Source organism: Cheilinus undulatus, linkage group 5 (genome assembly GCF_018320785.1).
Source record: "Cheilinus undulatus linkage group 5, ASM1832078v1, whole genome shotgun sequence".
NCBI classification, from domain to species: domain Eukaryota; kingdom Metazoa; phylum Chordata; class Actinopteri; order Labriformes; family Labridae; genus Cheilinus; species Cheilinus undulatus.
Window position 1 is genome coordinate 47,535,431 of NC_054869.1, and position 16,602 is coordinate 47,552,032.

The window sequence follows — 16,602 nt, forward strand, 5'->3', positions numbered from 1 at the left end:
GATTTAACTAATTTCAAGGACTTGGCACCCCAGACAGACTAATCATTAAAAAAATTGTATCACATTTATTTGTAGCTTTCTGTGTTTCACACAAGATAAAAATTACAGTTTTCAAAAATAAAAAGAAAGTTTTTTTGGGTAAAATTCTGAAATATACCAAGGAAAAGGAGCCATGTTACTTATTTTCTCATGGAGATTTGAAATAAATTCAGTTAGAATTAATTTCTGTAAATTTATGGTGATATATTTAGATTTATAAACCTCTTGATTCTGCTTCAGCCTTTGATAGATCAAAATGTATCATGTGTCAAAGGCATTCTGAAGACAAAGAGTAGTAATTTTGTTGCCATTAAAGGAAACAATTTGGGAGAACAGAGGTTTGATTGTTTTCAGTTTGACTCTGGACTGGGCCTATGTGCAATCTTTGGTTCACTTTCTTATTGTGGCTATTCATGAAAGAATTGTAATTCTTTGGTATCAGTTAAAAGCCTAAAAAATAACCACTATCTCTTTATTCTGCCTTTGTCATTAATGCAGGTAAAATCAAATACTCAGAGCGCGTATACGACTCATGTATGGAGGCGTTTGACTGTCTGCCCCTTGCTGCCCTACTCAACCAACAGTTTTTATGTGTACACGGCGGACTCTCGCCAGAGATCAACTGCCTAGACGACATAAGAAAAGTGAGTAACAACCACTGACTCATGAACTTGTGCCTAAATGAATAATGAAACTGGACAATATAATGGAATAATAAACACCAAAGTTCTTTAAGTTTCCCATTGATAGAAATGATAGCCAAGCTACACAGATGGGTCAAGTAAAGAGGCTGGATGAAGCATGTGTTAAGCCAGATTTACTCCAAATATGTCCCCTTTAGCTAAAGCTGCTCCTATCTCAACCCAGTGTCTACTTTAATACACACACTGACTGCCCTCAGGAAACTGAGGAGTCACCTGTTTAATTTCCAGTATAGGCCAAAGTCAGGATTTTGGTCTGGTTGCTGAAAGTTTATATTCCAGGCACTGCCGAGGTGTAATCAAGCAAGGCACCAAATCCCCAACAGCTCAGCTGTATTTGTTCGTGGCCCCTCACTCTGACATCTGCTGGTGCATGGCCTGAAGGTCCTGTTTGTCATGTTCAGTAACAATCTCCTTATTGCTGACGGCACACTACACGGTTTTCAAACTGAATGCCTTATTCGCATGGACTATAATTAACACCTCTGGTAATGTGTGATAATTGTGCAGGACATCTGTTTTCAATCCCGTAAAAATCTACCATGTCTGTAACTTGCAGTGTAGAAATTTCAGGGCAAATTACCAACCATATTTCATCACACACACAGCGGTCCACAGGTAATTCTAGTCCCATACGAATCAGCATCTCTATAATTTAGGGTGCCAATTATGCTTTTAATGGTCCATGAGGCTTTTTCTGCTCCTTCTTCTCATCAAAATAAATAGTAGACGCTGTGTAGGAGATTGTTTACAAAGTTTTGACACATAAGGTTATATGCTTCTCTTTCAGTTAAATTCAGTTTATGTGTTAAAATGGCTTTATTTTACTTCACTTATTTATTTAGATTCTGCTGTTGAGGTCTGAGAGGCTACAACGCAATCTGGCAAATAAGGCTACAACGTAGTCAGACAAATAACTGTTTGCAGTGAGCCTCTATTCAGTGCATGACCCAGGCTTAAAATTGTGTTGTGTGTGACCAGGCTTTGGCGATTGATGAAGTATGTCATTTTCTTTATTAAATATAGTGTTAGCCAGATAAGCCAAATGTAGATGTGCACCCCCTTTATTTTTTCTGTTGCTTTTTCCTGAGTTCCTGATTTCTTTGTATTGACCTGAAGTAAAACAATAATTTCTCAAAAAAAACAATATCATGTCCTAATACTATTTACCTATTCCCATCAGTTTATGTGAGTTCTATAAGAAGTTGGGGAGTTTTTATGTTTGTGTTTTGTGCTCAACAGTTAGACAGGTTTAAAGAGCCCCCTGCATTTGGGCCAATGTGTGACCTGATTTGGGCCGACCCTGGTGAGGACTATGGCAGCGAAAAGACATCTGAACACTTTAACCATAACTCAGTCAGGGGGTGTTCTTACTTTTTCAGGTATGGTATTTATCTCTTCTTCTGTAGTTTTACTTAAATCTGAATGTTGTTTTACTTAGCTCCAGGAATGATGGCAAATGTAGCTAGTTCACAGAAAACGCTGACAATTTTCAGTGTGATTTTGAGTGTTATTTGTGTGGAACATTGGTCTTTACCACAGAAGTGGGATATGTAACGGAGCTCACTAATTTTGAGCTGAGAATCAGCATTAAAAGTGGTTGTAACTCAGCCTTAAGGTGGGACAGTTTTTTCCCAAGCTTCTGCAGTCACATATTGAAGTGTCCACATTTCATCCCCTGCTATACTGGCAGTAGTTTAAGTCCATTTACCATCTAATTCTAGTTACAGTGAGGAGTTAGTAGGACTTATTTGGAATATAAGTGATAATAATTCTTTTAAATACTCAACAAAACAAAATAACTGAATACCTCTAACTCTGAAAATAAATGGATCACATTATTAAGTATACTTCAGTAAAACTCAGGCATGTCTATATGTAAGAACTAACAATTTAAGTTTCATGTTTCACATCCTTTTAAGTATGGTGAAGCTTTTCAAGCTTTTGTCTGCGTTTTAAGTGTACACTTTTGAATAGACATTGCCACAGATGTTTTTATAAAACTGATTTAAACATGAAGACATTTGACAAGTTTGTGTCATGTAAGCAATTCACAGTGCCCATAAAAAATTACTATGTATTTAGCACCTTAGATGTTTTACCCTTTTATTGATTTTAGAAATCAATCATGGTCAATGTACTTTAGCTTATTTGACCCCAAAAAATAACAGAAAAACCTCTTAATGTCAAAGTGAAAAGAAATGTCAATTAAACAAAAACATGTAATGCAAAATAGGTGACTGCATTAATATTCATCCCCTCTAAAGTGACTGACCTAATTCAACAGAGGTCCAGACAATTGGTGCTAGCAATCTCACAATCAGTGAAATGGGGATCTCCTGATTGCAGTGAATGTGTCTCAAGTGGCTGTTGTATAAAGACACCTGTGTCTGGAAGGTCCAGTCACTGGTCAATCAGTATTCATGGCTACCATTACACCATGGAGACAAAAGAACACTTCAAACAACTCGGAGAAAAGGTTATTGAAAAAGTTTAAGTCAGGGGATGGATACAAAAAAATGAGTCTGCCTAGATCAGGCCTTCCTCACAAACTGAGTGACCGTACAAGAAGGAGACTAGTGAGAGAGGCCACCAAGTACTTACGACTACTCTGAAGCAGTTACAAGCTTCAGCAGCTGAGATGGGACCCTGCAGACAACAACTGTTGCCTGGGTTCTTTGAAGTCATTAAATCTCAACTAGAGTTCACCAGAAAGCATTTGGGAGATTCCCGGGTCAAGTGGAAGAACGTTCTTTGGTCTGATGACCAAAATTGAGCTTTTTGGCAATCAGACAAGATGCTATCTTTGGCGGGCACCAAACACTGCACGATAAACACACCATCCCTACTGTGAAGCACAGTGGTGGCAACATCATGATGTGGGGATGCTTCTCAGCAGTGAGCCCTGGAAGGCTTGTAAAGGTAGGAGGTAAAATAAATGCAGCAAAATATAAATACTGGAGGACAATCTTATTCAGTTTGCAAGAGAACTTGGGAGAAGATTCATTTTCCTGCAAGACAATGACCAGAAGCATACAGAGAAAAGCTAGACAGAAATGGTTTAAAGACAACAAGGTGAATGTTCTGGAGTATCTGAGTCAAAACCCAGACCTCAATCCATTAGAGAATCTGTGCCTGAACTCTAAAAGGACTGTTTATGCCCAATCTGTCAAACCTGACAGAGCTTGAGCAGTTTTGAAAGAAGAATGGGGTAAAATTGCAGTGTCCAGATGTGCAAGCCTTCCAACCTCTCCACACAGACTCAGTGCAGTGATTTTTTATGTTAAAAAATCAAATTATACTGACTATGACTGATTTAAAAAAAAAAAAAGCAATAAAAGGGTAAAACACCCAAGGAGCTGAATATTTTTTATAGGAACTGTATAAACCCTTTTTATAAAGAGCAAGTATGTAGTTAGGGTGTAATTAGGGGAAAATTGGATTCACACATAGTTGCTCTGGCCTGAAAAATATCACCCAAGTGGTTAATTCATAAACCATTAAACTTGAACCTTAATGCCGTTTCTTTTTTTTTTTTTTGTTTTGTTTTTTTTTTTTTGTTTTGTTTTGTTTTTGGAAAGCCTTTACAAATCTTTGGTTCTCTTTCTCCCCAGTTACTCAGCAGTTTGTGACTTTTTGGTTAACAACAACCTGCTGTCAGTAATAAGAGCTCATGAAGCACAGGATGCTGGGTAAGTAGGGTTATATTTTAGTAACTTTTTCACTGCTTAAAACAGGTTACCTGAGTTATTTTCTTCTTGGCTCAACAGGTACCGGATGTACAGAAAAAGTCAGACTACAGGCTTTCCTTCATTAATCACAATCTTTTCAGCCCCAAATTACCTTGATGTCTACAACAACAAAGGTCTGTTTTTGTCTATCATAATCATATTTTTGTAAGTTTTTTATCAGGTCCTAAAATCTTTCCTATATGTTTCAAACTTGTCAATCCTAGCTGCTGTATTAAAATATGAGAACAACGTGATGAATATTCGACAGTTTAACTGCTCCCCACATCCTTACTGGCTGCCCAACTTTATGGATGTCTTCACTTGGTCTTTACCTTTTGTTGGGGAGAAAGGTATGTGGTTTGATTGGCTCAGGAGCTCTTTAAATGTTTTTTTTATTCTGCAAGGCCATAAGAGTAAATTCTCAAATGAAGCAGTTTACTCTGAATCATTTCTCAGTAAAGTTTTCTGTCTGAAACACAGATGATGAAGTTGCAGTAAAGTCCAAAAGAACTGAATATAACTTAAGAACACGCCATTAAGTGTAAATGTATCAAAACAGTTTTGGATTTTATTTTATATCTTGTCATGATGTTTCTGTGGCTTAATGTTTTTTTTAAACTGTTTGCCACAGTGCTCATACAAATGTCCACATGTGAAACAAAAATCTTAGAGAAAGGCTTTACTGAAATGAAACTCTACCACCGCTCAGTCTGCTCTACTGACATGACTGGATTTTACTGCCTACCTGCTTTCATTTGTTTATTAAGCCCTTTATAAAACATCAGTTTCAAATTCATTTATGCAAACCAATTTATTTTATTAAATTTTACACAATGGTACTTTGGAAATAATCGGGTCTAAGGGTCTTCCATAAAGTTAAATTTTTGTGAGGATGTTTAGCAGCATGTTGAACTTCAAGGTTTTAAATGTTTGTAATGAGAAGAGACATCAAGACACATTTTAAATACTAGATGTAAGTTTATCTCTTCTATTCATAAATACGATCAGTCCCTACCATTAAAGTCTTCTTTGTCCCACAGTAACAGAGATGTTGGTGAATGTACTGAACATTTGTTCTGATGATGAACTCATGTCAGAGGGAGACGACCTTTATGAAGGTAAGAAGGAGGCAAAAGTATTTACTGAGAATGAATTTTTCAGCCTGCACTACGTTGTTGTTATTATGAGTTCTTAGGATTTTGCAGGTATAAGGGACAATACTGACTACAATAAGGGAAAACAAAGATTTTACACTTTAAAAGGTGAACTAGTGCATCTTAAAGAATTAGAATATCATGAAAAAATTTAATTTTTCCTGTGATTTAAGACAAAAAAGTGAAACTTCCATATTTCAAGATTCATCTCATACAAAGTTGAATATTTCAAGACTACAGTCTACAGTCGCCATGGCTCGCATTATGCAGTTCTATATGGAGTTTATTCCTCTGTAGCTGCACACGTGCACCTCAGTAGCAGCAACGACGTCACATGTTTTGTTGCTCTGATTGGCCCGTAGAGCAGTAACACACAGGACGTTCATCCAATCATCCTCCGAGTTTTTTTCAAAGGCTCTGCCTTTTCCCACATGCTGTATGGATTTGTGTGAATCAAATCCATCTGGCATGTCAAGTTAACAAAACACCAGTCCAAAAAAGGATTTGTAGTACAGAAATGTTGACCTTCCAGGAGATCATGCTCATTTATCACTCAGTAATAGTGTCTCAGTCAGTCTGTGGCACTGCTGGGGTGTTATGAAGCTCAGGTTGCTCTGATAGCAGTCTACCAGTTTCTGGTAGTTCTGACTTCACTGTGGGCAGGTGCCAAGTCCTGCTGGAAAAGGAAATGAGAATCTCCATAAAGCTTCTCAGCAGATGGAAGCATGAAGGTCTCTAAAATCTTCTGGTAGACTGCTGACAGTGTTGACTCAGGGCTTGATAAAACACAGTGGACCAACAGCAACAGATGACATGGCACCTCAAACCATCACTCACTGTGGAAACTGAAACCACTGGACTCCAAGCACCTTTGATTCTGTACCTTTCTGATCTTCCTCCAGACTCTGAGACCTTGATGTCCAAATTAAATGCCAAATTGACTTTCATCCAAAAACACGACTTTGGACCACTGAGCAAGGGTCCAGTTCTGAAGGCTAAGCTGATTCCCTGTTGCTTGTGCTCCTTTTCTAACCACACTTTTCCCTTCCAGTCAGCTCTCTATAAATCTGCTTTGATACAGCCTCTGAGAACAGCCTGGCCTTTCAGCAGTGACCTTCTGTGGCTTACCCTCCTTGTGGAAGGAAGGATTGTCCTACATTTGTCAAGTCAGCAGTCCTTCCTCGTGATTCTGGTTCTGGGTACTAAACATTAGCGAGAGAATGAAGGCTCAGGAAACCTTTGCAAATTGGACTTTTAAAGAAAATTAAAATATTTTGAGATAGTGGAATTTGGATTTCTGTGAGCTGTAATCATCAAGATTAAAACAAAAAAAGTTAGTATGAGTTGAATCTCAAATATTTGAAAGTTTCTCTTGTTGAAGTAAATCACTGGAAAAAAATGAACTTTTTCATGATACTGTAATTTTTTGAGATGCACTTTTATATCGTTCCTGAAAATATTTACAAGTTTATTCTGTTTTAAGCAAAATTAATGTGGCGAGTCTTCTCATATAGTATATGTAAGGAACATATTGGGTTAAGCAGTACTGAATAATGGAGATTGCACACTGTGTCCTAACACAACATTCTTGGCCTGTTCTTTTTCTAGGTGGAACCTCAGCGATGCGCAAGGAGGTCATCCGGAACAAGATCCGTGCTGTAGGGAAAATGGCCAGAGTCTTCTCTGTCCTCAGGTCTGTTATCATCGCTCTCTGCCTTTGACTTACCCCTCTTTCGGACTGAACAAATCAAATTGAAGAAACCCTCCTCATATTAGGTCTAGTATAAATATACTGGGATGTTTCAGGCTGATGAGAAAAAGACTTTCAAAGCCTCATATGCCTAATATGTCTAATATGAAAGGTGCGTGCCTTTCGAAATCATGTTCAGTACATTTAATCTACAACTGGTGGACTGTAATCAAGTTGAAGTAACATCTCAGCAAAGATCTAGAGAAACTGGAGGGACCTTAGCAACATATCAAGTGAATTTGCATCCCATTTTTCGACTGTAGCATCAGACTGAAACATAACAAACTGAAAAAAGGGAATGGGCCTGAATTCTTAATGAATTCACTGTAACTTACAAATAGTTTCACAGTTGTTACTTTAATTGAAAAAGTCCTGACATATTAATGCCTACATTTATGTGCAGTTTCAGTCCAATCCATTCAGTTTAAACCAGGATTTTCATAATACTCCATACATTGTTCTTTCTATTTCCTACTGGTATGGCAGTGAATTTGGGTTAATTTTTTCTAAGAAATTACCTGTTAAAGGTTTTAATGAGTCCTTAATTTACACTTCAGGGCCTATGGACCCTCTGTGTATTAATTTAGTTGCTTTAGACTTTGTGTAACTATCAGAACTGTTGGCTGTTACCACAGTGAGGTTACCTCTACCATACATTGAATTCAGGTCTGAGTCTAACGGCCTTTATTTATCTGTCTTGCAGTCATTACTGCATTGCTCCATGTTCAACTTTGCAGCTAAAACCTTTGATAACCTCCCCCCATTTGTAGATTTCACTTAAGACACTAACACATAATATTTAGTTGAAACTGATGGATTCAAATGGAAGTTTTTTTTTAATTTAAACTATGCCATAAAATATAACATGTGTAAGCAATCCCTGGAATTTTTTTCCCTTAGCCGTTAAAATGGATAAATTGCTCAATTACAGAGCCAGGACACGGTTTGTTTGTTTGGAGGCTATTAGAACATGCTATCTATCATTTTTGATTCTGACTGGGTTCAGATAAAATATTAAGTGAGGGTTCAGCTATTGACCTTTGGTTACCGAGCATCCTGGTAACCACCAGGTGTTCATCTTGCTTGCTGGGATGTAATCTATTGACTTTTTTTTTTTTTTTTTTGTGGACTAGGGAGGAGAGTGAAAGTGTGTTACAACTCAAAGGCCTGACCCCAACAGGAACTCTTCCTCTGGGTGTGTTGTCAGGAGGAAAGCAAACCTTACAAACTGGTAAGTGTGTTAAATACTTGGTAACCCCATTCTTTAATTGTCTTGTGGAATTGCCCTTTAGTAGACCTACAAATCTCTGGGAATTTTCCTACCCCCTCTGTAATTGTCTTAGGATTTCTTTTTTTTGTTTGTTTTACTGACACACTGAGCGCTGTTACGTTGTCCTTAAGCTTATACAAGCAATATTGGATAACAACACAACGAACCTTAAGACATCACTGAAAAGGTGGAGGTAAAATACTCATGATCCTGACCTTTTTGAAAAACATACCTTCATCCATCTTAGCACCTCAGAAAATGCTGTGAAGGGTTAACGACAAGCTACAATCCCAGCCCACTGTTTTCTTTGAACAACTATCTGGCTAGTTAGTGTTTTGTATAATAAGGTGGAAATCCCGTGAATGCATATCAGGGGAAACTGAGGCATCAGGGCCTTTAAAGTTATTTTTCCTTAAAATTGGACTCCTAATAGTCTGAATGGCATATAGGCCATTTCCACTGAGCAGATCAGTTTGGTACAGCAAGGTACGTGTTTATTTGTGTTTCATGATCAAAAGTTGGAATTTTCTCAATTAACCGACCCATACCATTACACTTTTTCGGCACCCTTCCAGACGGGTACCAGTCTTACCTGTCAGTACATAAAAGGTGGAGCTATGCAAACAAAAGAGGGTTTGCACTGATGTCACTTTCAGTGTGCGACATGACTGCTCAGCTAAGCTGCAAAACCCAGCTGTCTGCTCCATGAGGAGTGGGTAAAATTGGGTGAAAAACAGACTATCTGCTTGAATGAGGGATATTTTGACTATTCAGAGATCCATGCTGTTTCCTGGACCGTGGATATTGATCCCTGACCGTAAATCAGGTTTCTTGACATTTATGTGGACCTGATTTCACATGCACAAAGTAGAGCCTGATCCCCTTTATCAGTGATAGATGCGAAACTGAATTAATTATTATGTTCTGTCAGTACGAAGCTTTAGATCAGTTGATTCTCCATCTTTCAGTGATTCATTTGCTTATTTTACTACAGGTAAGCGGTGAAAAGCTTGCTCTATGGTTGTTAAATCTGTTTGTAAAACTTTGGTCTGTAGCCTATTTCAAAACAAGCAATGTTCCTGGGACTTCTTACTTAATCTTGTTTGATTTTGACAGCAGTTAAACATTTAGTGTATTTTTCATGTGACAAATTCTTACTGTACAACTCTCAACTTTTATATTGTGTTATATAAACTGTTAAAGCGTCAGATACGTTCACTTCATGAAATGTTCACAGAAATAACATCAGTATTTAACCAAATAGAAACAAGGTCAGTTTACAGAAGCTGTTTTATTCAGTCTGTGATATTGATTGATGGACTTGACAATTTTTTGTCTGTTCCATATAAAACCAGCTGTACTGATTGGACATCACAGGACTATTTATACATCTATAAAACATAATCCACTGTATTAAGATGGCTTGCAACCTTGCATATAATTTTACCTTATGGCTGATTTGAATTTAGCTCTTAATTTTCCTTTAAGGTAAGAGGAAGGAGAATGAAGTTGAGTTCAGATTATATTCATCATCATCTAAATGCTTGTTGTATTTACTGTAATGGCGTAACTTCATCTTGTGTCTTTAATTACCTACCGTTACGGCTGAAAACACTTATATGAAATATTCCATCATCTGAGGATCTGTACTGACTGCAGTTAACTTAGTCATGATGTAGTTATTAAAACAGCCATTTCCAGGTGAAGTAAAGCTCTTTACTGCTTCTCTACTGATTCCTGTCACCAGTACAAACTTTCTTCAACTGAGCGGCTGGAACAGCAGACTCATGCTGCCTGTGACGTCACATGCATACCCTCTACACCCACCCACCAAGTGAGGGTACGGGTGTCTATGGAAAAACAAACTATTGTACCAAACCATACCTAACTGAGCTCCATCAAACTGGCCCACCTGTGGAAACGCAGCTATAGAGAGCTGACCAGTACGACAGAACAGTGGACTCAAGGATCACGTCTCCTATCACAGGACCTGTCTCAGTTTACCCACTGTCCCAACAAATTCACAAATTTGAATCACAAATACTCAGTCCAATACAGTAGGTGAGGAATACTCATGTTGTTGGTTTTCAAATCCACCAAGAAGAAGAAAGAAGAGACAACCATTGCAGTCACTCAGATATTTGTTTATGCTTCATGTGGATTTTCAAGTCCACATAAAGGCTTCTTTAGATGTTTTTATTATTTTTAAGATGCCAACGATGACCCTCCTCCGACTCCCACATCAACCCTGCAGCTCAGAGGATGACATGGGTCCATATTGTGTGGATATGATGGCTTTTAAAGAGACAGGTTAAGAATTGTACACTGTACTCAGGCATGGTTACATTAACATCTCATCCACAAGTGGGCTCAGGCATGGTGCCGAAGTATGGTATGATTATATTCACACTCATCAAATAAACTGGACTTTGTATCAAGTGTATCAGGATCTCAGCCTGGGTCCTTAATGTGAACCACCTAAAACACCTACAGATGAGGATGAAATTATTAGCCTCCCTATGAACACTTCCATTTTTCCCCAGAATTTTTAAAATGCTTTTAACAGAGCAAAGGATTTTTAACACAGCTTTTCCAAACATTCTATTTTTATTGTAGATGTTTATATTATTTAGCTTTTTTTCACAAAAACTACTAGGGTCTAAATTATAAGCCCCCTGGTGCTAATAGTCAGTTGTGTCTCCTTTTTGCGGGATAACAACCTGCAGTTGTTTGTTGTAGTTTTCATTGAGTCTCTGACAGGTCCCCTGAGGAATCCCTGCCCATTCTTCTTGGCCAGTCGCTCAAGTTCCTCCAGATTTGATGGTTTTCTGGCACTGTCCTTGCTCTTCAGTTCTCCCTACAGATTTTTCAGGTGGATTCAAGTCAGGGCTTTGGACAGACCAGTTGGTAATGTTCACGTTGGTTTTCTGGAGGTAGTTCTTCACCAGGAGCCACATAGGTTTTGGTTGTTGGAAGACAACGCAACAACCCAGACCCAGTTTTGCTGCTGACTGCTTGACATTTTCTTTCAAAATCTTCTTTCAGAATGCAATGGCTCAACAAAAAATGTCAGTCCTAAAAGGGGCTGATAATTTTGTCCCCTCGTAGATTTAGCTTTTTATGAAATAATTCTGTGTCTGTGTGCAAAGTAAAATAATGACAACATCTAAAATAAAACTAGAATGTTTGGAAAAGCTGTGTCAAAAAATCCTTGCTCTCACAACACTTGGGAAATACTTGGAAACTAGAAAAGCAGTCGGAGAGCACAGACCTCCGCCATTAGCCCTGTCTCCCAATAGTGAAGAATCCTTTAAAAAATTCCTGGACTCTGTCCCCATGTGCCCCCCACCACGGCATTCGCCAATTACTCCCTCCCTGGTGGGGTGGAAACACGGTGAGGCAAAGCTTTGGCTTCGCTATGGGTGTCAACAGATGCACCCATGGTCCCACTGGATGACTGGAAGTCATGGCAGAGGGTGAATATACCTCTACTCCTCCCAGCATTGTGAGTATTCTTGCTACAGATTGCTGTCTTTCTCTCTGTTACGCTCTGACTCATTTCCTCGACTGGGCGTGCATCTTTCGAAGTTTATAAACTCCAAAGCTTTGAATAGAAACACACCAAAAACATGCTGCTGGGATTGAAGTTACTCATGTCTGCTTTCTCCTGGTGTAAAGTGGTAACAGCACAGACCTCGGCCATTAGCCCTATCTCCCAATAGTATAGAATCCTTTAAAAAAAATTCCTGGATCCAGACGGTGATCCAGATCACTTCCAAAATCTAATCAGCTCTTCTTTATGCCATTTCTGACATTTCCTGAAAACTTCATGAAAATCTGTCTACAACTTTTTGAGTTATGTTTCTAACAAACTAACTAACTAACTAACTAATCAACTAACAAACGAACAAACCCACCTGATCACATAACCTCCTTGGCGGAGGTAAAAGATGACATTTTCATAGGAGGGCTAATAATGTACATCTACATCAATGATATCTGCCTCACTAAAGTTTGCCGAAGCCTTCCCACATGTAGTAGACATTTTTGGGGCTTGACTGTTGGACGGTTGGTTGTGAAAGGCATCCTGTCACCTGGAGCTGGCTACTAGCCTTTTGATCTAAAGGTCAGTGCGTGTCCTTGACCATCAGAGGACACGCTGGGAGTCACGCTTTGCCATGCTGGAGTCTCACAGAAGTTGCAAAGCAATCAAAGGAAAAAACGTATTAGTGACCTTTGAAGAATGTCATTATCTAAGAATTCCCTCGCACTGCAGCTTTGAACAACAGTGAGCAATTGATTCTGTTTTTTGTCAGACATTTTGGATTCATTTAGTTTGTTTTCATCTTAGCATGTCATTTTTTAAAGGTAGCCCCTGAATTAAAGCACTACTGAGAATGATAAAAAGAGTGAACATTCAGCTGTCTGAAGAGTCAGTTTACAGTGCAAATCTTCAAGCACCGCAAAGGTGGAAAACTGTTTTAGCTACAATTGCAGCTGTTGCAAGTTCTTTACCTTGAATAGAAGGTATGCATGTGGTGTCAAAACAGAGAAAGTCTCTGCCATTCCGGCCTGAGTTGAAGAAATGATGGAATTTTTCATCCTTTTTTCAACATCTCCCTTAAAATAAAAATTCTATTTTTTTCCTCCCAATTTGAGATAAAAAATGCAATGTCAGCAGTTTTTAGCAGAATTTAATGTGTGAATGTGTTCTTAGAATTTGTTTTAGGCTACCCTGTAAAGAACTGTCATTCTGCCTTCTCACTGATTCTTATCTCTCCACAGTCTTAGAGTCTTAGTGCTTAGCCCCCCCTCACCTAAGACCTCATTACTTTAAGCACCAACACTATTTTGATTCTTAAACAGAATGAATTTCTCAGCCTTCCAACCTACTGTCATGTTGAGATGACATTTTTACTGCCGCTGAGATTTTTACATCCATGATGAATCTCCCACGAGTGTTTTTTACCACCTGTCTGCCCTGGTTTTTACATAAGACTTAGTTTGATATAACTGTGTATTTAATGTCTCTGACTGCCTTTGATGACTTCTTTTTGTCCCCTCCACATCTCTGATTAAAATAGCTACGGTCGAGGCAGCTAAAGCAAAAGGTATGGATGGCTATGTGCCTCTTGTCTTTTTGTGTGTTGTTCACTGTTTTAAACACAGCCCCACTCTTTTAATGTATCCCCTTTTCTTTGTTTTAGTGTTTTTGAAGAGTTGAAAATGATTGTGTAGTTATGTTTTGATTACTCCTACATTAGAAGCATGTTTAAAATCCTTGAGTAGGTTCCAAAAGGGTAAAATAAATAAGGGGATTGAAATCTGTCCACAAATATATATTTGAATTTTTTTTCTGCAGGAATGTCTTTTTGAGTTGTAACAAAATAAAATAATTCACACAGACTACTGTGGCAAGCAAGAAGTATATCAACCCTTTGAAATGATCTTGTTTTCTGCATCAATTGGTCATTAAATGTGAGCTGATCTGCATCTAAGTCACAAGTATAGCTGCTGGAAAAAGTAAGTGAACTCAGGATTTAATGGCTAATTGAACCTTTGGCAGCATAACCTCAACCAAGTGTTTTTAAGCGACCTTACAGAGCTGCTTCAACTCACCCGTATTCTTCGGCTGTCTGGTGTGAACGGCTCTCTCGAGGTCATTCCAAGTCATCTCTATTGGATTCTGACTGGGCCTCTCCAAAAGGTGGATTGTCTCTGTTGTAGATTTACTTTAATGTTTAGGGTCATTGTCCAGCTGTACCACCCATCTACTCCTGAGCTTCAGTTTGAGGACAGCCACGCTGACATTAGCCTGTAGGATACCTTGATTGACTTTGGAATTCATTTTCCCCTCGATGATGGTGAGCAGCCCTGAGGCAGCAAAGTAGCCACAAATCCTGATGCTCCCTCCACCATTTACTGTGGGGATGATGTTCTCATGTTGGTATGCCATACCATTATACACCATACATAGTGCTGCATGTTTCCCAAACAACTCAACCTTAGTTTCATCAGTCCATAAAACATTTTCCCAGTAGCATTGTGGAGTGTCAAGGTGCTCCTTGGCAAACTGCAGCGAAGTATTTCCAGAAAGCAGCGGCTTCATCTATGGTGTCCTGCCATGAACTCCGTGCCTGTTCAGCCTTTAGTGTATGAACGGAGATGTTGATTGCTTCAATAATTCCTTTAAGCCTTTAGCTGTTACTCTAAGGTAGTGGTTCTCAACTGGTCCGGCCTCAGGACCCACCAATCTGTGTTACGACAGATGCACACAAGTTTCATAAAAATGTTCAACAGTTCGTGTTGAATTGAATATGTTGGAGTTTAGGGCAAGACTGGACCAAAACACCTGATTAAAAAAAAAGAAATCAGACAAAACTGACAAATTTGACATCTTCTTTCCCCATGATTATGTGTCAATTTTTTTTTGCAAATTTTCCAGAGAACTTGTGAAATTACTTAATTATTATGAGAAAAGTAGCCATTTATTGCAAGAAGAGGAGATAAATTAGTTGAAATATTGATCAAATGTTTGAATTGACCCAATTTCTCCGTAAAACAGGGTAAAATAAAAGATATCAATGCATGTCCAATATGGACTTAAGGATTTTTGCCACCTTTTTTTTCAGACACCTAGTTACGACCCACTGAAAACTGCTCCGCGACCCACCAGTTGAGAAAGACTGCTCTAGGGTTCCTTTTTTGGCATCTCTGAGCATTCTGCATTTTGCCCATAGAGCCAACCTGGCTGGGCACCCACATCTGGGGAGGGTATCCACAGTACTGTATCGTCTCTGTTTGTGGACAGTTTGTCTAGCTGTGGACGGGTGAATACCTAAAGTCTTTGAGATGCAATTCAACAATTCTTTTTTTTTTTTAAGATTCATTTTTGGGCTTTTTCATGCCTTCATTTGACAGAGGAAGGACAGTGGATAGATTTAGAAACAGGGAAGAGAGTGGGGAAAGACATGCGGTAAAGAGCCACAGGCCAGATTCGAACCCGATTAAACCACTCGACCATCTGCACTCCAACAATTCTTGATTGAAGCTCATCTTAGACCTTTCTTATGCGAGACATGGTTCACATGAGCAGATGCTTATTGTGAAGAGCAAAGTCAAGAAGTTTTGTTTAAGTCACAGTAGCTCTACACTCAGTCCAAATCTAGTATAATTGATTGGACTTCAGGTGTGCTCCCATTAGCTCTTTTTGGAGTCATTAGCCTATGGGTACGCTTACTTTTTCCAGCAGCAATATTAATGTTTAATAGCTTTGTTCAGTAAAGACTTTAAATATTCTAACTGTTGTATGGTATTAGGTTAAGCACATTGTGTTTGTCTAAACTTGTAACTTAGATGCAGATCAGATAACATTTGATGACTAATTAATGCAGAAAACTAGATCATTTCAAAGGGTTCATATATTTTTCTTGCCACTGTAAATGAGGAGAGTGAAGATGTAGATAAAGAGCAAGTAGAGGCCTCTGTTTACCTTTAAATATGTAAGACTTAAAATGACTGTTCTCAAGAACCTTAAAGTTTCTTTTAAATTCAGGTTTAGCTTTATGTGTCTTTTTTCAGCTATTTTGTGTTGAATTTCAGGAGCAGTGATTAAAAAGTAAAATATTTAAGTAAAATAACTTACTGACATGCATCCAGGGGGTTTGGAAGAAGAAGTTCATGATACAGGCATGATTATAGGCATTTTCAAATGAAACTAACACAACAAAAGAGGAACTTTTTCTCAGAGTAACTGTGTAGGGTGGTGTAAAGACATGACATGTAACAAGTGCTTGTAGACAGAAAATGTTATCCACTATTACTCAACCCAGGCCTTTTATTTGACATATGGCCATGCTCAGTTATGTATCTGGTTTTGGACCTTATGTTTTTACTACTAACATACTTTCCCGTAACTGTGTTCACATGATGCCAAGTATGGCTCACCACCAAGAGA

General features: G+C 38.5%; 1 protein-coding gene across 3 annotated transcripts in view; it reads left to right on the forward strand.

Annotated features, from left to right (window-relative positions):
* The window catches only part of ppp3cca (protein phosphatase 3, catalytic subunit, gamma isozyme, a), a 55,590-nt gene that overhangs the window by 35,969 nt on the left and 3,019 nt on the right, over positions 1-16,602 (forward strand). Inside the window, exons 6-14 of one of the 3 annotated variants that reach the window (XM_041787172.1) lie at positions 538-683; positions 1,983-2,122; positions 4,355-4,432; positions 4,511-4,605; positions 4,696-4,821; positions 5,512-5,589; positions 7,234-7,318; positions 8,509-8,606; positions 13,730-13,756. In XM_041787172.1, coding sequence (XP_041643106.1) covers positions 538-683; positions 1,983-2,122; positions 4,355-4,432; positions 4,511-4,605; positions 4,696-4,821; positions 5,512-5,589; positions 7,234-7,318; positions 8,509-8,606; positions 13,730-13,756 — 873 coding nt within the window. Of the gene's footprint in view, positions 1-537; positions 684-1,982; positions 2,123-4,354; positions 4,433-4,510; positions 4,606-4,695; positions 4,822-5,511; positions 5,590-7,233; positions 7,319-8,508; positions 8,607-10,392; positions 11,944-13,729; positions 13,757-16,602 lie in introns of those variants that run through there. The other 2 variants (XM_041787174.1, XM_041787173.1) reach the window with 2 other exon arrangements.